This window comes from Mustela nigripes, chromosome 2, assembly GCF_022355385.1.
Source record: "Mustela nigripes isolate SB6536 chromosome 2, MUSNIG.SB6536, whole genome shotgun sequence".
Lineage (NCBI taxonomy): Eukaryota > Metazoa > Chordata > Mammalia > Carnivora > Mustelidae > Mustela > Mustela nigripes.
The window spans coordinates 104,045,551-104,067,761 of record NC_081558.1 but is presented as its reverse complement, the minus strand read 5'-3'; the positions used below and the strand labels follow the sequence as shown (position 1 = coordinate 104,067,761).

At 53.3% G+C, this 22,211-nt stretch overlaps 1 protein-coding gene across 1 annotated transcript; it reads right to left on the bottom strand.

Moving 5' to 3' along the window:
- Nucleotides 1–11,095: 11,095 nt before the first annotated feature.
- CPN2 (carboxypeptidase N subunit 2) lies at nt 11,096–19,420 on the bottom strand. Its single transcript, XM_059388015.1, has 2 exons — nt 19,313–19,420; nt 11,096–12,903 (listed from the first exon to the last, which is right to left on the bottom strand). The coding sequence occupies exon 2, from the start codon at nt 12,898–12,900 to the stop codon at nt 11,254–11,256; it is 1,647 nt and encodes a 548-aa protein (XP_059243998.1). The 5' UTR covers nt 12,901–12,903; nt 19,313–19,420; the 3' UTR covers nt 11,096–11,253.
- Nucleotides 19,421–22,211: the final 2,791 nt, after the last annotated feature.

Sequence of the window (22,211 nt, the reverse complement as noted above, 5' to 3'; positions counted from 1 at the left end):
TTTGGGAGAATCGAAATCACAGAGAAGCACCTGGTGAGCAGGAACGCTCCGTCTACTCTAGGAAGACCAGGGATGCCATACAGATGTCAGGCCCAGCCAGGACTCAGTAATGCCACTGAGTCCCTTGAGATGAGGGCAACGCTGAGTCTGATGGGCTCCTGGGGCCCCCTGGGATTACCTACACCCACAGAGAGGCTGGGGCCACGTGCCAGCTGCTGACAGCTGTGCTCGAAGGCAAGTTTCCGGTGAGCTGTAGCTGGCTGGCCACATCTCTGGCCGTTCTGTTAGGACCAGCCACCCATATTCCAAATGACTGAGAAGGCAGAGTGGCCAGCGAGGCTGCCAGGCTTCCACCTGGGACCCCATCTTTGGCAGCAGGGAGGTGACTGCCCTGGGAGGAGGTACTCTCAACACCCTGGGAGCCGTGGGGTCTGTAGATGGGAGAGACAGGACACAGTGGGAGGTGACTTCTTCTCCCCTTCCCCTTAGAGCCCCATTCATGGCCACTGGCGAGTGTGGAGCCCAAGCTGGCTCCACAGAACACAGGTCAGGAAGTGATCGGGAGGGCCTCTCAGGCCGCAGGCCTTGCCCTGGTCCCTGAAATGGTGTCCAGTATCCTTTGGGCACTTTTTCCTGAGAGAAGGTCCATAGCTTTCTCCTGGTTGTGAGGGGAGTCGGTGGACCCCGTTGTCACAAGCTCGAGGTGAAGCCACCCACCGTGCGGTCCCATACCCCGCCATCCCCGTCTCACACAAGGGCTCCAGCACACAGAACTCCTTGTCATTGCCCAAAGTCCCCATGTTTCCTAGGGGGTACTGTCTCTCCACCTGGAATCCCTCTCCTCCCCACCTGGCCACACATCTTGGGTTCCCCAGCCTTTAAGGCTCAGAGCAAGCATCACCCCCTCCCTCCCCTCCTATACAGCATGGTGGACGGTATTTCCCAAAGATGGCGGCTCTGTGTACCTACCCCATTCCACTGGACCTGCTGGCAGCATGAGGGACTCTGCTTCCACAGAGAGGTGGGTCTCGGGCCCTTCCCTTGGATCTGGGTTGTTCTGCTGTCTAGTCCCACCAGTGGAGTGTAGGGGCAGTGAGGCTTTGTGACTTCCAAGGCGAGGTCAGAAAAGGTCAGCCCTTCTACCTGGTTCTCACTCATGTTCACGTTCATTCTCTCTCTCTCTCTGTCTCGGCCTTTCCCAACACCTGCCCTTGGACCCCAGCCACCGTGCTCAGGAAGCCCAGGGCCGACAGTGAGTGGAGGTGCCTTCAGGTCATTCCAGTTGGGGCCCCATGATGACACCCAGACGAACCGTTCCCGCCATGCCTATCTGCATGCTGACCCACAGAAACCCAGAGAGGACAAATGATCATTGGTAGTGGAAACCACTGTGTCTTGGGTAATTTGCTGACAGCAATGGACAAAAGGACTGGTCTGGAGTCCCATGATGCCTGGGCTTCTGTCTGCCAGACCCCTCGATCCCTGAGTCAGCCAGTGGGCTGACCGCGCCGGCTCCCCACTAGACCGCGAGCTCCAGGGCCCCCCGCTTCTGGCCACCTCCACGTCCCAGGCCAGACCCACTGCTGGAACTCTGGGGGATCTCAGCGAACCTTCATCCAATGAAACCCAGAAACTGGGAGAGAGACAATTAAGTGTATCAAAACCAAACTCCTGGCTGATTGAGTTACTTGAGCGACAGCTCTACCCATGGGAGATACAGACTTTTTCAACCAATGAAGTATCCGGGAGAATGTCTTCATTTAAACCTTTACAAGGGTTTCACGAACTGGTCCCATCAGGCTCTGGTTTCCTATGCAACCTGCAGAGGTTTATCTGCAGAGTAAACAGACATCGGGGACATGAGAGGACAAAAAGGCACCCCGTGGCAGCAAACCCCTCCAGCCAAAGTAATCTCATGGATCCGCCCCCATGTCCTTGGGTTTCTTCCCCCTGTGATTCCATAGCTCCTCCTTCTCACGGAGCCTCACTTCCTCCCTCCCACTCAGTAGGACTCTGTAGGACCCCCAAATGGTCCCCCCAACTCCCTGAGGCTGTCCCCCATAGGGGCCGTCCTGTGAGGCCCCCAGCACAGAATGCGGCTCTGCAGTCGTCTATCCCTGGGCCTGTCCTTCCTTCCCAGGAAGGCCCTCCAGGCTGAGAGATTTCATGACACAGACCTCCCCAGGAACGTTGCACAGTTTGGAGAGCATTTGCTGCTGCCTCATTTCCCCTGGTTTCTGCACCATCATGGAGGCAGACTTAGCAGGAATGATGAGGCCCATTTTATAAAAGGAAATGGTCCCCCCAGCTCTCCAGCCCGGACTTCTGCCTGCACACCACAGTCCCTCAACCTGTTCCGTCCGCTCTCAGCCAGGCTGCTCCTAGTCACCAGGGGAGGGAGGGGTGTCCTGCCGCACGTGCCCCAGGGGGAGACCGAACCATCCACAACCGTCCGGCCCACTTAGCTCACCCCTGAGCATCCAGAACAAGTCTAGACCTCCTCGACCTGTCAGGTAAGTGAACGAAGATTAGACTTGTACTTCTGTTACCAAAAGACACACACACATACACAAGTAGCAGAAAACAAACAAGGAGACAAGCCCAAACCTTTGGTGTATGTTCCCCGACTACAAAGACTCGTTTTTGGATTACTTACTGTTTGGGATGGTTCGAGATCTCTTGCCCTGTACCAAACATAAGAATCAATTTCGCTGCACCAGGCCTGTTTCACGAATGTCTACTTCTGTAAATATTTAAGAGGTACAGTCATGGGTCCCCCGTGCACACACACCTCTTTCTGGATAAAGAGGTCTCCGGGTTAGGATGTGTTCTGGAATCTTTCCTTCTACACCTATCGGGTCTGGTCGCTGTCTGCAAGGCTGACATTCCTCAAGGGGAGGGATGAGCAGGCAGAAGGCTGTGGGCTGTGTCCCAGCCGGGTCAGGTTCCTGGGAGCTGTCAGCCTGGTTTCTGAAGCCCCAGTGAGGCCATAAATAACCACAATGAAAGGGCAGCGGGCGGCCCAGGCCTCCCCGGCAAGGCACCCCCGCCCATCAATCTAGTCTAACGAATGCTTGGCATTCAGGCTTCCGCCGCGACCTGACCCTGGCCCCAAGCATTCTTGGGGGGGTGCAGTGTCCCTTCCCAGGCACAAACCGGGTCAGCCAGGAGCACGTGGCTTTAGGCTGGCCCCGTGTCTTGCCCATATACTTTACAGATGCCGGAGACAGGCAGGAAGGCTCTCATCACTCAAAACGCATCCCCTCTTCCAAGATGAGCTCCAGAAAGCAGACCTACAGCCCCATCCATGCCCACATGGTGGGTCCCATCCACAAAGGGCTCCAGGCAGCCATCCCAGCTACTCCACGGAGGGAGCTGGTCTTTGTGTTCCCTGCTCTGTGGGTGGGCAAAAGTCAGATGGTACTCTAGCTCAACTGTTTGTCCTCCTTTTGTCCTGACCTCAAGTGGCAATTACCTTTTATTCTTTTGTTTGTATCTTTTGTTCTTACACGGAGTTTGCCTCAACTATCTCAACACTTTAAAAATACCCACCTAAAATCACATACCCCCCCCCCCCCCCCCCCCCCCCGACTTCCTCTCTGTCTCTGGTCTCTCTGCTGAGCTCTTGTGATTGAATTTGCATAAGTAAAATGCTCAGATGATCCTATCCTACCACCAAATAAAATAATTTGGCTTATAACAGACGTTTCACCACATACCTCTACAAAAAATAAGATGCACCCTTTATCAGTGCATACACACCATAACGTGAAGGCTCTGTGACCACGAGTCAAGCCCCCTCACTTCTACATGGAAAACCAAGGCCCTTCAAGTTACAGGGTTGGATAAAGGACCCATGTCTCCTAGGTTCTAGTGCACTTGGGGTCAGGAATGACCCCGGGACATTCTGGATGCCCCTCTGGCAGTCCTTATGGAACTGAGCCCCGCGGGCAACAGCACCTTCCACAGAACATCCTTGGTTGGCGTTTCCCCTTCTGTCTCATGGTGCTGCCTCCTGGAATTACCTCCCAGTTAAAGCCCATCCAAGTCCTTGTGCCCAGCTCCGCTTTCGTGAGCGTGCAAACTAAGCCCATGTTATACAGAATATCCACTTTCTCCAGGCAGCTCGGGGTCATCATTACCTACCTCAGCTCATTATTTTCCTCCAGCTCGGTGCTGGACTAACGTGTCGCCTCGGGAGCCATGGAGGTGCCTGTCCCACTGAACAGCCCAGGCCCCTCTTCTCTGGAAGTTTCTGTCAGAAACTTTCTGTCAGTTTGCCATGTTTCTGTCTCTTTCTTTGTTGCTAGCAAGTCCCCAGCAGGACCACCACCCTCTTCCCAATGTGTGATTTTTTTTGCCTTTAATCTACTCCAGTCTGGAAACCATATGACCAAACTTGATAGATTTGTCTAACATAAAAGTGAACAGAGTCTGAGCAGAGGAACCTTCCTTTGAGCAATGCATGAGCTTTCATCTAAGGCACTGGAAACTTCTTCTTCTTCTTTTTTTTTTTTTTTTTTTTTTTTTTTTGCTGCTTGGGAGATGTTTTTATTTTTTCCTGGTTTAGAGCTCTAACTTAGAGGCTAAAAGTTGGGTAGTGAAATTTTGCATGAATGACTTCTTATATTTCAATTTAAATAGGGGATGTGTTCATGGGCCAATGCAGTGGGTCTAATTCTAAATACTTATCGCAAATGCCCTAAGGCTTTTGGCTTGCCGCTTGTTGGGATATGTCAATTTCATAGATCTGATTTTCAAGGCTCGGGAGACTTCAAGAGTTTGCCAGCTTCACAGATGTCAAAACAATATCATATACCAGCGAATAGTGGCTGACACACAGATTTGAGGGCAAAAAATAGAATCAGTCCAGGGACTGAATACAAATCTCCCCATCCAGTCTCCAAGTCTAATTCCTCTCCAGAGAATCCCATGTCCCCTCTCCTGGGTGGGAAGGAAGATGAGCTCATCAGCCATGGCTGAGGAGTCTAGCTGTTCCCACAGATCTGAGAGTTTAGAATGCCCTCCCCCAGGTGCCTCCCCCAGGCGCCCACCATCTCCCAGGCCAGGTGAGCAGCCCTAGGAGGGTGGGGGCAGGACGTGGGACCCTCCACACCCCCCATCTGAAGAGACATGCGCTCTCAAATCTTTCAGCACCTGCTAACCGGTTGAAGGTTCGGAGGCCTGGAGAGAGGAAGTGACTTACCCAAAGTCACAGAGCAAAGTTGAGGCAGAACAGAAGCCACAAATCAGGTATCCTAATCTTTTCCTTCCCTCCAAGCCCAAGTGGAACCTCTGTTCCCATTTACAAAGCCCTCCGGCAAAGTGGAAGCGGCAGGTGCTCTCACATGGTAAGGGAAGGAGAAACACGGGCGGGGACCCAGGACCGCCATCTCCACCTCATAAGGGAAGACGGGCTGAGGAACCACCTCAGTCAATGAAGACACCGATGGTTCATTTTATGTGTCCCCTTGACTAGGCTAGGGGCTGCCCAGGTAGCCAGTAAAACATGACTTCTGTCCATGAGGGTGTTCCCAGAAGAGATGAGCATTTGAACCATAGACTGAGCAAGGCAGATCCATCCCCCTTCAACAATGATGCCCAGTCATGGACTGGCATCAACCAATCCACTGAGGGCCTGAACACAACAAAAAGGTGGAAGAAGGGAGAATGTGCTTCCTTTGCTTAAGCTGGGACATCTGTCTCCTGCCCTTGGACATCAGAGGGCCTGATTCTCCGACCCTTGGACTCTGAATTACACCACAAATCTTCCTACTTCTCCGCTTGCAGGTGGCAGACCATGGGGGACTTCTCAAGCGAGAGAGAGAGAGAGAGAGAGAGAGGTCCTACTGGTTCTGATTCTCTGGAGAACCTGACATCCAGTTTTTGATCCTTCCTTTACTTTGGAACAATCGATTTCATCACTGACAGATCCAACACCCCTAGTATAACAAATGATTCTTAACAACTCCTTCAGTCTCCTGAAATAAATTTCACAGATAGTATAATCAGATCTCACAGAGAATTTAAAAGTTAAATGTCCTAACTGCAATACATTAGAAATAAAAGGTAGTCTATGGTAAATGAATATTCCTCTCCATATGAAAATGTTCAGGTACGACCTCACCAGTGATCTGATGAAGCCCTTGGAGGCTTTCACCTACCAGATAATGAGGAAAGGATGAAACTAAGAGAAGCTGCTTTCTGTTTATATTCGAGTCTTTGAAATAAGGGTTAATTAAGCATTGCCAAGGCGGGGCGGGGATATTTTCCAAAGTCTGAACAACTCTGATGAAATTGCAAAGAAGGCAAAGCCCAGTCTTCCCAGCAGGTACATGCCAAGTTGCACTCCTGGAAAAGGGAAAGTGTCCAAGCCAGAAAGACAACTTTGGGGTCACCTGTGTCAGGGTCAGGCTGAGCTCACTACAGGATTTCACCCACAGCGGTGCCTGGAGGCCCGTCTGCAAGTCGTGGGCAACATTGACAACTCACTGTCCTGCACGGCTGTCCCAGGGTGCAGGACGCGCCGCATCACCGGGACAGACCAGAACGCGCCAGAAGGGGGCGGTGCCGCCCCGGGAACCTTAGGTCCCCGCCGGCCACCCCTCCGCCGCGGGGCCCCCAGCGGCCTGGCACTCGCCCAGAATTACAGGAGACAGAAGCTTCAGCAGCTCGTCCTCCTGCCCGGGAGCGGCTTGCGCTCCACCGAGTCGATGGGCCCCGCTGTCTCTTCGTGGGGGAGGGCGGCTTGTGACTCCCAGGAGGAAAAGCGCAGCGCCCCGCAAGGGGAGCCGTTCCTCCAGGGTGCCGCAAGGGGGCGCCTGGGCCGCTGGATCGCCGCGTTTGCAGGTTTCTGAAATGTTGAACCCTACGAGATACAGAAGTGGGGGCGAGTTGAACACACAGCGTCAGAAAGAATTCTTTCATAGGCTTACATTGTGCTAAACTGTCTGATTTTTGGAAGCATCGGCCACTCTCCATCATCCATAGTAGGTACCGAACAGTGTTGTCAATGGCATTTCCAGTCCTCCCAAATGATAGAATTTTGATATGTAAACAGCAACTTTAATATCCTCCCAGAAACAGGGATGGGAAGAGTTCACACCAATGCAAAGGCCAAGGTCTTGCCTCCTGCCTGCCACACTTACCACACTTCTCTAGAAATCATAATAACAGATAACATTTCTGAGAACCCATGTGTCCTTCTTACATGAATGCACTTATTTCCCCCTCACCAACAGCACCGTGAAGTGGGCACCACGAAGCCTGTGATCAACAGTACGCATGAGGAAACTGAGGCACAGAGAGCTACAGTAGGTGCCCAAGGTTACACTGCTGGCAAGTGGCAGGGAATCACCCAACTGTGGAACATTCAGGACATGAGGGCAAAGCGTCCCACCTGTTGGAAGGAGGGGCTTTGGGATGCCTTAGCAAGAAAACAAGGTAGCCTGCAGCCAGCTTGCTTCTTCAAGATCTCCAGAGGGCATGAGGATGGTAAAATTAAAAACACCAACAAGAAAAAAGAACACCTACGAAATCTTTTTATATGGCCCGTTTCGTGGCTCATTTCATTCATGAATTCATCCAGACCACTACAGCATGCGGGTCAGACCGAGCTAGCATTCGCACCACTGCCCTGGGTCTAGCTCCAAACAGCCATGAGACCCAGTGCGGGACAAGATAGAGCCCAACTCTTCAACCTTGGCTCGGTGTGAGAGTCTCTGCGGGAGTTAAAGATAAAACTGTTTTCTGGGTCACTCTGCCCCAGGTCGATTGAAGCAGAATCTCTGGAAAGAGGGCCCTCCCAGGTGCCTGTTGCTGGGGTTACCTTTACCTCTCCAGGTGATTCTGAGGTTCGATCAGCATCAAGAACCAAAATCCTGGGGCACCTGGGTAGCTCAGTGGGTTAAGCGTCTGCCTTTGGCTCAGGTCATGATCTCAGGGTCTTGGGATCATGAGCCCCGGGTTGGACTCCCTGCTCAGCGGGAAGTCTGCTTCTCTGTCTCTCTCTGCCTATTTGTGATCTCTCTCTCTCTCTCTCTCTCTCAAATAAATAAATAAATCTTTAAAAGCAAACAAACAAACCTCCTGGGGTGCCTGGCTCAGTCGGTTGGGCATCTGACTCTTGGTTTTGGCTCAGGTCATGGTCTCAGGCTCATGGAATCAGGTCCCATGTAGGGCTCCATGCCAGGTGGGAAGTCTGCTTAGGGGTATCTCTCCCCTCTGCCCTTGCCCCCACCCCTTGTGCTCCCTTGCTCACTTGCTCACTCGCTCGCTCTCTCTCTCTCAAGTAAGTAAATGAATAAATCTTTTTTTTTTTTAAAGACTTTATTTATTTGACAGAGAGACAGCAAGAGAGGGAACACAACCGGGGGAGTGGGAGAGGGAGAAGCAGGCTCTCCGCTGAGCAGGGAGCCCGACGTGGGGCTTGATCCCAGTACCCTGGAATCATGATGTAAGCGAAAGGCAGATGCTTAATAACTGAGCCACCCAGGCACCCCAAATAAATATATCTTTAAAAAAGAAAAGAAAAGAATGAAACTTCTTTTTCTATAGCTGAGGAAAGACCTGGAGAGGAGCCATGATTTGCTAGAGGCGGAATGCTAAGGAAGGAGGGAGCCTAGTGTCCTGATTTCTAACCTGGAACCCATTAAAAGCGTTAGTACCACCCCAGACTGGGCCAGCTCCACAAGGAGACAAGGACTCCTGGGGTGTGGGGCACACTCAGAGTCTCTTCTCTGCTGCCCTCAGTCTGAACTGCAGGGCTGCTCAGTGCCTCCTGCTTCCCCTCAGGACACTGTGGCCCCCTTAGTGGTCAGAACTCCCCACACCACAGATGCCGCTTCCCCAGTGTCCATCGGGTGGTTGGGTCACCAGATAAAACACTGGATAACCAGTTAATCTCGGATTTCAGATAAGCTACAAATAGTTTTGTATGCATTCCATGCAACATGTATATGTTTATTTGTAAAATTCGGCCATGCTACCCAAAAGAGCACAGCGACTCTGGTGTCGCCCAGCCAACCGGAAAGGGAGAACACGCCGCTTGCCCAGCCCACCCCGCCCCTAGCCGTCAGCCAGGGCTCTTTCCCCAACGTCATTCATCACAGAGAGAAATGATTCTATTTTAATTTAATAAGGAGTTAGAGTTTGGGGGAAATGTACTAGAATGTACTAGATGTACTGGGGCGGTGATGCTCTCACCGGACAGCGGGCATCACCCCCAGAGGGAAGCCAGCAGTCTAATGGAGCCGGCCTTGGGCCTGGGGCTGGGAGAGCACTAGCCTGGGGCTGGCCTTACAGGACCTACAGACACTCAGGGCCTTGGGATCCCAGAGATGGCACAGTTCCCCAGCCTTGGAGGACTGATTAAGATGATTACTCTAGGGGTGCCTGGGTGGCTCAGTCAGTTAGGTCTCTGCCTTCGGCTCAGCTCATGATCCCAGGGTCCTGGGATGAAGCCCCATATTGGGCTCCCTGCTCAGCGGGAAGTCAGCTTCTCTCCTTCTGTCCCTCCCTGCTGCTCGTGCTCTCTAGCTCCCTCTCTCTCAAATGAATATATACAATTTTTTTTTAAAAAAGGAATATTAATCCAAATGCTTCTGGGAATTGAACCCAGTGAATCTGGGAGTCTGTTCCTTTGGCAAATCTGCTCAATTATCTTCCATCACCTTAGGATTATGGTGGTTTTGATTTGAGCCTTGGGAAGCGTGTTTTTTAAAGGGCATCCCTGGACACGAAGGAGGAGTTGCAATTCCTTGCCTGCAGCTGACATTGTGCTCCTGCCTTTCCCCAAACCTGTCCCTGCCCTTGGTTCATGGCTTCACTGTCTACCCTGCCCGCCACCCAGGAGATGTGCACCCTTGTCTGAGCTCTCACTTGCCAGACCCTGAGTGAGTTCCTGGAGGGCCTGCCAGACATCAGATTCGTGTGTCCCTCTCCTTCCCCAGCATTTCATTCAGACCTGTCTACGCCGGAGGCAGGAGAACCAGGAAAGTGGCTGCACACTGGAGGCTGAGGATGGGAAGGGGGAAATGGATAGACGGGTGCTCAGAAGCTCAGAAGCCTTCCCAGATGGGTGGGCCATGAGGATTGAAGGGGAGGGGAGACTGGAGAACACACCCAGCTCCTGGGCTTTGCTAGAGGGAAATCCCGGAGGAAGCCGGGATGGGTTTGCTTTACACATGTTCGTGGTGGGATAATCGAACACAGCGCTGCAGAGCAGGCAGGTATCTCCTCACAGAGGCAGTGAAATCCTGAGCCCAAGGTGAGATGCAGGTCATCCCGGGGACACACTTGAGATTCCCCCGGGAGGCCGGACAGTAGGCCCCTGGCAGATCCCAGCAGAGAAGAGATGGGCAGCTGGGAGATGGAAGGTATGGCCGGGCGGTGAGAGCGTGGGGTCCTGTGATCCAGAGGAGAACCATCGCAGGGGGCAGGCAGCCACAGAGGCAGATGCTGTCAGAGAGCTGAAGGCTGATGCACCTCCAAGCCCTGCTCACCACTCCTCCCCACTCCGGGCTCAGGGAGCAGCCCCCTTGTCTGCTGGGCCATGGGGGTAGATGGGGATGGGGGTGGGGAGAGCCAAACGGAGCCTCCTGAGGCCCCCCATTCATCCTGGTCTCCCCTGACCATGGTGCTGGAAGTGGCCCCAAATGACACAAGTCCCCCCCCCACACACACCAGTCAGACCTCTGTCCCTCATCCTTCTGCTCACCTCTGCTTCTCACACCTCCTTTGTTTTTCTCTGTATCAATTGAAAGCAACTTTCCGGTGAGAGAGATGGAAAGGGACATTTGTCCTTTGAGCTAGAAGTCCAAACAGGACCAGGGTGGGCGATGCCTGAGGCTCAGAACCTCGGGCGGGGTGAGAGTGGGGTGGCCGTTAGATCATCAAGAAACACCAGGGAGAATGTTCTTTTATTCTCCAGAACCCAGTACAGCTTTACAAAGCTTAAGGAAGGCCCAGGTAGGGCTCCGCCTGGGTGATAGGAACAGAAGGGGGGAGGAGGGAGGAGGAGGAAGGAGGAGGAAGGGAGGAAGTGGAAGGAAGATGGAGCCCCCCCCCCCCCCCCATCCCCCCCCCCCACCCCCCACCCACGCCACCTGCAGCAACACCTTCTCCACCTGGGAAATGCAGCTCCTTCCAGCACCTGTAGAGGCAGGGCTTCAGCTCCCTCTTGGCCCCCACCTCTGGCCTGGGCAGGCCCCCGGAGGCCACCTAGGCAGGCTCCCGGCTCCGCACGCCCTGTACCTAGCTCCCCTCTGGCCGGGCCTCAATGGCCACGGTGATCCTCACGGAGCCGCAGCTCGACTTCAAGTCCCAGTGCTGGCTGCCATTGAACGTTAGTGCCGGGGGACCTGACCCCGGCCTGGGGGATAGCTGGACATTCAGCCAGCGGCACCGATCCTCGCCATCACAGGCAAGCACCACAGTGCCCTCAGGGTTGCTGTAGGTGCACCGGCTCCCAACCGCCCTCTCCTCCGCATCCAGGTCCCAGGGGCCCCCCAGCTCTCCGTCCTCTGACCCTGGGGCCTGGAAGCCCAGACGGTTGCCGGTGACGGGACACACCAGCTGTTCCTCCTGCAAGGTGGGCAGGAGCTGGCCCTTCAGGTAGGTGGGGCCAGCGCAGTAGGTCTGCATGTTGAAGAGCCGGTCGCTGTACTCACGCAGCCAGCCAAAGAGGTAGGCCAGGTGACAGTCGCACTGCCAGGGGTTGCCGTGCAGGGCCAGGTTGAACAGGTTGTAGTTCGTGTCGAAGATGCCCTCGGGGAGCGTGGTCAGGAGGTTTCGGGAGACGCTGAGCAGCTCCAGCTTGGACAGGTTCTGGAAGAGCGCTGGGTGCAAGGTCGTCAGGTTGTTGCTGCCCAGGTAGAGCCTGACCAGCTCCTGCAGGTTCCTGAAGACGCCGGCGGGGAGATGGGTGAGGGCGTTGTGCGACAGAGTCAGGGAACTGAGGCTGGACAGGTTGGCAAAGGCATCCTCGCTGATGGCCTCCAGCCTGTTGTAGGACAGAGACAGGCCGAGCAGGGCCGGGGTGGGCGCGAAGAGGCCGGCAGGCAGCCCCTGCAGCGCATTCCCCTGCAGGTTCAGGAAGGTCAAGTTGCCCAGAGAGGAGAAGACAGAAAGCGGTAGGTGGCCGATGGCATTGCGCTGCAGCCACAGCTTCTCCAGCTGGAAGAGCCCCGCGAATACTCCTGGTGGCAGCTCCCTGATGGCATTGCCGTCAAGGAAGAGCTCCCGCAGGCAGCCCAGCTGGCTGAACACACTGGGGGGCAGGCCGGAGAGCACGTTGTTGCTCAGCTTCAGGCTCTGCAGGCTCCCCAGGGGCTCGAACAGCTCCTCAGGCAAGCGGGACAGCAGGTTCTGGGCCAGGTTGAGGGCTTTCAGCCCTCTCAAAGGCCGGAAGAGCCTCCCGGGCAGGCTCTGGAACCGGTTACCCTGCAGCTGGAGAGATTCCAGGGCGCGCATCTGCTGGAAGAGGCCCTCGGGCAGAGCCTCCAGCGCGTTGAAGTTGAGGGTGAACTCCCCCAGGGAGGTCAGGTTGGAGAAGGCGTCAGCGCTGAGGTTGGAAAAGGCACTGCCGGTGATCTCTAGGTCCTCCAGCCTGGGCAGCCCCCCAAAGGCGTCGGGCCCGAAGTGCTGGAGCTGCGTGTTGAGGAAAACCACCTTGGTCAGGTTGGGGCTGCCGCTGAAGGCCCGAGCTCCCACCGTGGTGAGCGAGGTCTGTACAAAGATGATGTCTGTGGCATGGGGCGGAATGTCTGGAGGGATGGCGGCCAGCCCTTCATCAGAGCAGAACACCTCCTGGATGAAGCAGTCACAGCCCGCAGGGCAGGGCCGGGAGGGCCTGGCCAGGAGCAGGAGGCCGGCCCAGCACAGCCAGGCTCCGTACAGCATCTCCTGACCCCAGCAGGAAGAGAGAACAGAGGTGACGCCTTGATCAAGGGCGGCCAGCGCCGGGCTGGGCCAGCCAGGAGATGGGGATTAACTCTATCAGGGAGGCCACCCCTTGGGACAGTATGTGTTTTCAGTGGTTGTTTTCATACAGCTTCATGGCAGCCTTGCAAGGTTCCTGGGACCCAGGTTCGGACCTCCTGATGGGCTGTCACATGGCCTATCCACAGCCACCCGGCAGGTTAGTGGCAAGACAAAGACCCAGGTCTCCTGGACTTCCCATGTGCTTTCAGGTGGAGGGAAAGGGTGGAGGTGAGATTAAAAGTCATGGAAAGAGGGAAAGGAGGAGACCGTGGGTGGTATGGAATTTTTCAGGTAATGTGTAAAATCTGAGCGGGTTGTTAGTGCACAGGGAATTTTTAACCCAAAACTCTTCCTGAGTTCCCAAATCTCAGCACCTTGCAGAGCCTAATGATGGACTAGCTGTGTGCTCTTGTACATCAGCTGGGGCTGAGAGCAGCCGCAGGGAGAAAATGGGCTCTTTTATTTATTTTTCTGACGATTTTACTTACTTATTAGAGAGATAGCATAAGCAGGTGGAGCAGCAGCAGGCAGAGGGAGAGGGAAAAGCAGGCTCCCCCCTGAGCAGGGAGCCCCATGTGACACTCGATCCTAGGACCCTGAGATCATGACCTGAGCTGAAGGCAGGCACCCAACAGACTGAGCTACCTGAGCGTCCCAATAAACAGGCTCTCATCTTGAATTAGTCACCTGCTCCTTACTACCACCGCGAAAAGCCCCTTTTTCCCCCCCCCCCCCCCCCGCCTTCCCACCACTAAGCCCATGGAACTTTCCAACATCATCTGGACAGGAGGATTCCAGATGCAGAGATTCTACAGACCAGTGGATTTGGGGGTTTGAGGGTTCGTTTTAAATAAGAAAAGAGGATGAAGTTTTTAGTCAGCTAAAAATATCATTTTAAACCAGCATCCAACCCCAGCTCACAGATTGGTGCCTCAGCTTCCAGTTGTGTTGTATGGCTCGTTTTTTTCCTATGTGAACCACGAGCCAACATAGAAAATTGAGAAATCTCACATTAAAATGTCCAGATTTCAGGATGATTTAGGAGCAGGGAGCTCACGTTCCCACATGACAAGACCAGCTGGAGTTGGGCTTAATTGCCCCATGGCTTTGTCCGGGGCGGGGGGGGGGGAGGCTGTCCTCCAAGCCACTACAGCTCCCACCCGTCATTTACAGGGTCTGTCGGGGGCCAGGTTCCATGAGTTCAAATACCAGCTCCACCACGTTCTAGCTCATTCTCACTGTGTGACCTTGGGCGTGTTACTCCATCCAGCTGTGCTTCACTTCCCTGGTGTGTAAAATAGGGATAGTGCTGACCAGGTCAGGATAATTGTAAGGACTGAATGAGAACACAGCCAAAGGTTTTAGGTCAGTGTCTGACGTGGAGTGAGAAATTAATAAATCTTGTTAATTATTGTTAAACGTTGTAAGCCACCATCATAACAGAAAGGTGATTCGAACACCAAAGAAGTAGGAAGAACAGAATGTCCTTTAGATAGAATTCATTTGGCTTTACCGGAAAGAGACAGACAGACAGGAAGGGAGGAAGGAAGGAGAGGCAGAGAGAGGAAGAAAAGAGAGATGGAGGAAAGGAAGAAAGGAAGACAGACAGAAAGGAAAAAACCTTGAAAAACATAATCCTAACTTTTCTCAGTTTACCAGTCCCCAGAAAACACTCACAATCCGCTCCATGTTGGGGTGTCTTGGCCCCAAACCCTCTTTGCTGGCCTTGTCTCTGCTGCCCTCTGCTGGCTGCCTCCTCCCTCCCGCGATTCCACGTCAGGCCAAAGGGCTCTCCATGGGCAAACACGGCGCTTACGAAAACTCCCTGTACCCTCCTCCTATTCAGACACTCAATAGTCCAGTTTTTCCAGGAATATTTCTGCCTAATCAGTAGAGAGGGACCATTTCTCCCATAGAAAGTGCGTGTCTCCCTCGAGCCCCCTCTGTCGCTTGCACCGATGCTGAGTTCACCGCAAGAAGTGGCAGGGGAGGGCTCTCACAGCAGCCGCACCTGCCTGCCACTCAGGACACGTGAGTCTGTAGCTTCTACGTGCAACCGCCGGAGAATAGAGTCTCGGGCTAAAGCTGAGCTCTGTAACTGCTTGCCTGGGGGTCATAGAACCAGGGGGCACCTTAGGTCAGACACTGACCTAAGGACTCAATGTTTGTCCTAAACATGCCATAATGCATAACAATGCATACACTCATCTGAGGTGTATTACAGATAAAGGCAGGGCTCAGGCTGTAGAAAGATGGGATGGCCATGGTCCCAGCCCCGCCTACCAGCCAGGCTGGTGCTGGAGATCCTACACAACACCCCCAAGGATCCTCAAAGAAGCCTTCCCTGGCCCCAGGAATACGGTGCCTGGGCGTATGCTCCTCGACCTAGGCAGTTAGTGTAGTTCCCTGACACGATGACTCCCTGTGGCTGTCCCCAGTGTAGGAAGACGTGTGCTTGGCGTCCGGCCCAACGCTGACCTGCGTGGGCTTGGTTCAAACCACAGTGAGTGATCGCCAGCCAGACCATGAGACTGCACGGGATTTGTCCTCCTCTGGAGGGTAAGAGGGAGCAATGTTTGTCCTAAACACGCCATAATGCATAACAATGCATACTGTGCCAGTCCCCTTCCTTGCTAACCCCTTCAGTCCTTGGTTCTCAAAGGCAGTTTCCAGAAAACCTCCATTAGAGTGGACATGAGCGAACATATACAAGGGACCTCACCTGCTGTCTGTCCGCTCATACCTAAGGGTGGGCACTGCTGGGACCTGGTCAGCCTAGGGAAGATAGACCTGAGGAGGCGACCCACACAAGCCCTTGTTCCTGGGTACCTGAAGCATGATTGAAAACAGGGGCATAGCCTCCAGATGGATATGTGCCTTTGGTTTTGCAAACTTCTCACTGCTGGAGGTGTCAAGGTGGGAAGAGGACCAGAACAGGGCCTCTGAAGTTCAGGAAAGGGCCCCAGTCTATGCTGTTGGAGGAAGCAGGAAATGGAATGTTCCCAAATATTCCCCCCCCCCCCCAACCTAAGACTCATTCTCACATCATTCTAGAATGGCTAAGAGTTTGTGCTCTGGAGTCAGATAGTATGGGTACAAATCCTGTCCCTAGCCCTCATTAGCTATGTGGCCTTGGCTGAATTGCTTAACCTCTCTGTGCTTCCATTTCTTCATCTTCCCAACAGCAAGCTTCAGTACTACCTTCTTCATGGGGCTGTTCTGAAGATCAAATCAGATAAACCGTGTGGAAAGCACAAACCCAGAGCCTGGCCCACAGTGAGCGTTCAGCAGTAGAGCCTTAATGACCCTGATTATTCTGAGCATGGACCAGCCCCAACTTTGTTCTCAAGTTGTCACAGGGGTTAGCCATGGAAAACCTGATGAGATCATCCAACCGCCCCAGTTATGGACCAGCAAGATGTCTCTCTACAGCATTTTTTTCTGGCTCTTTCCTCCCAGCCAAGGGAAGCTTATCATTGTTTTGCCTTTGGTTGAGAGGAGCACAGATTCTGATGGCTATGGCTAGGCTACCCTGGCCATGGGCCCCTTTCCCAACTGCCCTCACGAGCAGATCACTGGGGACTCTGGAGACAGAGAACGTCCCTGCCTGGGCACTGTGGAGGCCAGCACCGGAAGGGACTGTGGGGAGCAGCCAGAAGATTCCAGCATCTCTCTGAGAAACCGCCTCTGCATTTCTGCAGAGATCAGCACATGCCCACAAAAAATGTTCCATGCTCTCAGCAAGCCAGGGGATTCTGGCTCTGGTGGGGGCAGGGGAGTGGTTGACTGGTTGCAAATGCACTTTTTCCCCTTCTCAAATTGCTTTTGGGTTGATATATTTCTGTGTGTGCCCCAAGCCAGTCCGTCATCCACCGCAGAGCCAACCCTCACTCCTACCAGAGGGTGACGGGAGCCCAGAGCCCGGATCCCAAACTGTCAGGGGACTACTGCTCTACTCGGGGATGGCTACATTGCGGTCTGCATCATCAACAGGGCTGGATTCTGTCCCTTGAGCCCCAGCACATCTGGGAGCAGGAAGAAGGGCTTCAGAGGTCCACCCGGAGCTCCTGATGGCCTCATCCAAGTCCCCTGGGAAGTCCAGCTGTCGGGTCTCCTTTCCAGAGTTCCTCCTTCCCCCGGTCCCAGCCAGCTGGCCCTCCCCAACCTGCTACCCACTTTGTCTGAGGTATCTGGTTTCTGCATTTGTAAGTGGAAAACAATCATGATAGGAACACCACTACCTAAATGACAGCTTTGTTCGAGTTGTGGTAATTAACTGAGATAACCGGCATTGAGTTTGTGATATGGTGATATAGTTAGAAATACATATTTGGTCTTTGCCTTGACTCCTGCTACAGAGCTCCAAAAACCCTGGAAATTTCCTGAGAGATAATAGAGGGGCATTTTTTGTTACACATAATAAGGCCCTCTCGACGCACACGTTCATATTAATGAAGTGACTATCCATGGCTCTTAGTAAGCTTCAGATTATACATGAACTATTTGCAGTAGTTATCTCTGAAAAACAGAATGGTGGGTGATTTTCACTTTTTCCTTTTGTTTTATCAGAAATTCTCTACAGTTTCTAAAAAAAAACAGGTCACATTTGTAATAAGGTTGAAAGTCATGGGACACCTGGGTGGCTCAGTGGGTTAAGCCTCTGCCTTCGGCTCAGGTCATGATCTCAGGGTCCTGGGATCAAGCCCTGCATCGGGTTCTCTGCTCAGCAAGGAGCCTGCTTCCTCCTCTCTCTCTGCCTGCCTCTCTGCCTGCTTGTGATCTCTATCTGTCACATAAATAAATAAAAGTCTTTTAAAAAAAATGAATGAAAGTCATAAACATTCGGATTACCATGTAAGACACATAGCCCCTGAACGCATACTGTGGGCTTCCTGGACTGCTCCCCTCCCTAGAACCCATATCAAGAAGGCTCCCGGCAGCCCTGGTGGAAGAGAGCCCGCGTAGTGAAATGAGAGAAGCTGTGGGGTGCCTGGGTGGCTCAGTCAGTTAAGCATCTGCCTTTGGCTCAGGTCATGATCCCAAAGTGGCTCAGTCATGAATCGAAGGTCCTGGGCTTGAGCCCTCTGTCGGGTTCCTTGCTCCTTGGGGAGCCTGCTTCTCCCTCTCCCTCTGCCTCTCCCCCCGCTTGTTCACCTGTGTGCGAGCACTCTCTCTCAAATAAATAAATAAAATCTAAAAAAAGAAGAAGAAGAAAAAGAAGCTGTAAACGGAGCACTCCCCTTTCTTCAAACGCTTCTGCCAGGGCACCACCTCTAACTCCTACTGACACAGCCCTTTCTGCTTTAGGATGTCCCCGTGCCTCCTTATTGCAACTACACCCCGGGCCCTCACAAGTCACGCCTTCCCCAGGAAGCCATCCTTGACTAAGGACCCCACAGGTCATTCCCGTCCTCAGTGGAATTCTTGGGTTCTTCTGCTCTAACTTCTGGTCAGTTGCGCCCGTCTGACTGTGACTTCCTGGGGGCTAGGGATGTTTCCTGCAGCTTGTCTTACAGGGCTGTGCACCCAACTCTGAGTGGCCCAGAGCTGAGTGCAGACCAGGTGTGCTGTGTCGAACTGACCCAAGTGTGTCTGCAGCTCTTGGTCCCCCGTATATTGTGTCTTGTGCCCCTTGTGCTTTAGTGGAAGGGGGATGCCCTTGAGCTCTGCCAGGGCTGTGACCTGGGTGCAGATTCTGACACTGCTCCCTACAGGCTGCGTGGGCTTGGACAGGTCCCTTTTTCACTCTAAGCCTCAATTTTCCCATGCATGTTTGTAACCTCATCCCTTAGGGTTAAAATGAGTCCCCAACTGGACAATACATATGTTTACATTAGATAGTAAATACAACTCATTTAACACAATACCTGCCGAATAGTGAGTAGGTGAATAGTAGTGAATAGTGAATAGTGAATAGGTAGCTACCTACAGATTTCATTCTTGGAGTGACTATATCAGTGAAACCAGAACTCAAAGGGGAGCCACAGGATGGCATAAACAAGGCATAAATGAAGATGAGACCAGGCAAACTTGGACATATGGTCTTCCTACTTAACCCCACTGTTCCCTATGCACTCCCAGAGCACAGAGACCAGACTACTTTATCTCAGGACCCCCCTGCTGCCACCTGCCTCCTGCCCCAGACCAGTACCACCCCAGCTGGGGGTCACGGGGGCTTCTCATCCCACAGCAGAGGACACGCATGGTGTCTCCTGCTTGGAGCCAGGGCCAGGCTCTGACCCTCAGAGGAGTGGCCTGCTTCTCTTCTGCCCCAGAGCTGGGACCCGAGGCCAGGTTCCTCCCCCGTCCCCACAGACCCCAGGAGACCTACCTCGAGGGGCTACGAGGACACACACCAGCAGGTCCGGTTCTTTCTAGGGAGCAGAAGTATGTCTGGTGTGTCTATGATCAGTGTGAACCCAGCGGCCCCAGAGCTGATCAAAGTTCCCAGCAGTGGTCCCTCCCCTCACGTGGACAAGTGTTCCCGGAATGTCACCAGGGTCACAGGACAGGAGAGGAGAATCTGGGGCAAGGCCTCTGAAGATTAACAGAATGACCCTGGACTGTTCCCACAGACAGATCCCCACTGAGGCCAAAATCTAGCAAAGATCACAGGCCTGGCACATTTAGGGCCCCGGGGCATCCACCAGGACTTCCAAGTTTTCCAGTAGGATGCAGGGGTGAGGACCGGAGCCAGGGATCCAAGCTGACACCCCCTCCCAATGAAAGGCCGGGCCAGTGCTGGGAGCCTGACAGACGAACGGCTGGCCACAGACACCTTCCTGGCTCTCAATGCCAGGAGGAAATCTAAGAGGGCTGTGGGCTTGTTCCTTGGTTTGCTGGTTTGTCTCATGAACTAACTTTCTAAACCCTCTCTGAGTTGAAAGGAGAGAAGATGAAAAGAGGTGAATTTGGGCCCAATACAGAAAGACACTCTTTCACCACAGGGCTAGCCAAGGAAGAAAGAAGTTGCTTTGGAAAATAGTGGTTTTCCTGGGGCACCTGGGTGGCTCTGTTGGTTAAATGTCTGCCTTTGCTCAGGTCATGGCCCCAGGGCCCTGCTCAGTGGGGAGCCTGCTTCTCCCTCTCTCTGCTGCTCCCCCTGCTTGTGCTCTCGCTCATGCTCTCTCTCTCTCTCTCTTAAATAAATAAATAAATAAAATCTTTTTTTTAAATGGTGGTTTTCCTGTCTGGAGATGTCCATCCAGGGGCTGCAGGATGAGGTAAAGAGAGAGAGAGAGAGAGAGAGTGTGTGTGTGTGTACACGCATGTATGTACACGCACACATAGCTAAGTGTGTCTTTGTTTTAAGGGGTACAGTGGGAAGGCATGATTTAGATAAGCAGCATCGGTAGTTTTCAACGGCCAGAGGCTACCATTCAAAGTAGACTGATGGCTTTAAAACTCGTTGTGTGGTATTAATATCTATCTCACTCTTTTTCTTTTTCGCGACTTAACCAATATTTCTTAGGTATGCAAGTGGCTTTCATCAGCTAAATCCCAACGTTCTGAAGACTGTAGCAAGGAAACATCTTTCCGTGGAGACATAGTACAAATCCACACTCTGGCAGCGGTACGAGGGAGCAAGTCAGAGGGAAGAGGGGCTGGCAACACAATGCGCCCCACTCCGTCCTCCACAGCACGGAGGCCAACAGCCACAGGAGACTGTACTCCAGGAACAGCCGGCGGCGGGGGGGGGGGGGGGGGGACTGAGAGAAGGGGGCACACCTCTGGAGGAGACCCACAGCCAGGCTAGGGGAACAGTCCGTTCTTCCCTGCGCTCTGAATGGCTTCTTGAGGCGCTGACGTTGAGTTCTAGAGAGAGAGCTTGTCTATTTACCAGTGCCACGGTGAACCAGAGAAACTGGGCATTCACTGGGATCTGGGTTCAAACTCTCGTTATTCAACTAACCAGTCCTTACACAAAGTATTTAATCTCTGCAAGTCTTTGCCTGCCCATCTGCGGAATGGGTGTGGTAGCGAGCCAGGCTGGGTGTGTGTGCGTGTGTGTGTGTGTGTGTGTGTGTGTGCATGCACACGCACACGCGTGAAATCAAACCGGCTAGGAGCAGCCGGCAGAACCCTGGGCGTATGTGCGCATGTGCAGAGGGGAGACTTGCGTTAAGAACTCTAGGGACCTTCTGGGATATAGGATGAGGACTGTAACCCCTTTTCCCATTAGCCAAATCTCAGACCCGTCTGAGGCGACAGGCTCAGTGGTGAGGGAAGGACGACAGGCTCCACCCCCCCCCCCAACAGTGTCCGGTCCCATGATACCGTGAGCACATTACTGACCCGTTTGGGCCCAGCTTCCTAGGACAAGCTTACACCTGGCAGACAGGATCTAAGAGCAAAAAGAGCCCAGGAAAATACAACCGGAAGTGCCTATCCTGGGCACAGCAGTGGGACAGAACAGCAGAGCAGATCACCCCTTTCTCACACACTGTGTCGCAGCTGTGCAGTCCCTGGCATCCGGAGACCTGGAAAAGTCCTGCGGACACCTGGACACTTTGGAGGGAGACACCTTCACTCAGAGGGTGTCTTCTTAGGCCCTGTAACCCACTGAGACTGGTGCCAGGCTCTGATAGGAACGTGCAGCGTGCAGGAAGAGTCTCACCCACTTAAGTCTGTACGCATGTGTGCTTGTGCGTATGTGCGTATGTGTGTGTGCACACAGACAGGTTAAATGAGTGCCTTTCTGGGGACATAAAAGAACCCCCAGTCTGGGAGTCTGGAGACCTGCTGCAGCATGAGCTCAGGCATTAGTTCACTAGGGACTTGAGGAAACTCATTTCCTGCCTTGATCTCAATTTCTTCATCTATAAAATGGGTTGAACCTATTCTTAAGGCTCCTTCCAGCCACAGTGGCCTAGAGATATCATGTACTATTGCATTTAGGTTCCCCACTCACTTTCCAAAGGCTTTTTCTCAGCTCAGAATCTGTTCTCCACGAGGGTCTGCCTGGGTCAGCCTCGCATTCATGAACAGGAGTAGAAGCAACAGGTGTGAGATCCCTTCACCGAGACATCCACGGAGAGCATGTGTCCTGTGTACACCATTTATTGTTGATTCTGTATACCAGATTTGTCATAGGTAGCATCCAGCAGACATGGACCCCTAACCCTGCCCACCAGGGCTCACACTCTATAAAACCCTGGGGGCCTAGAAATCTCTAAATGCGTCACCAAGCACCTGGGACTATTTGCAATGATTCTCTAAGTGAGGCAAAC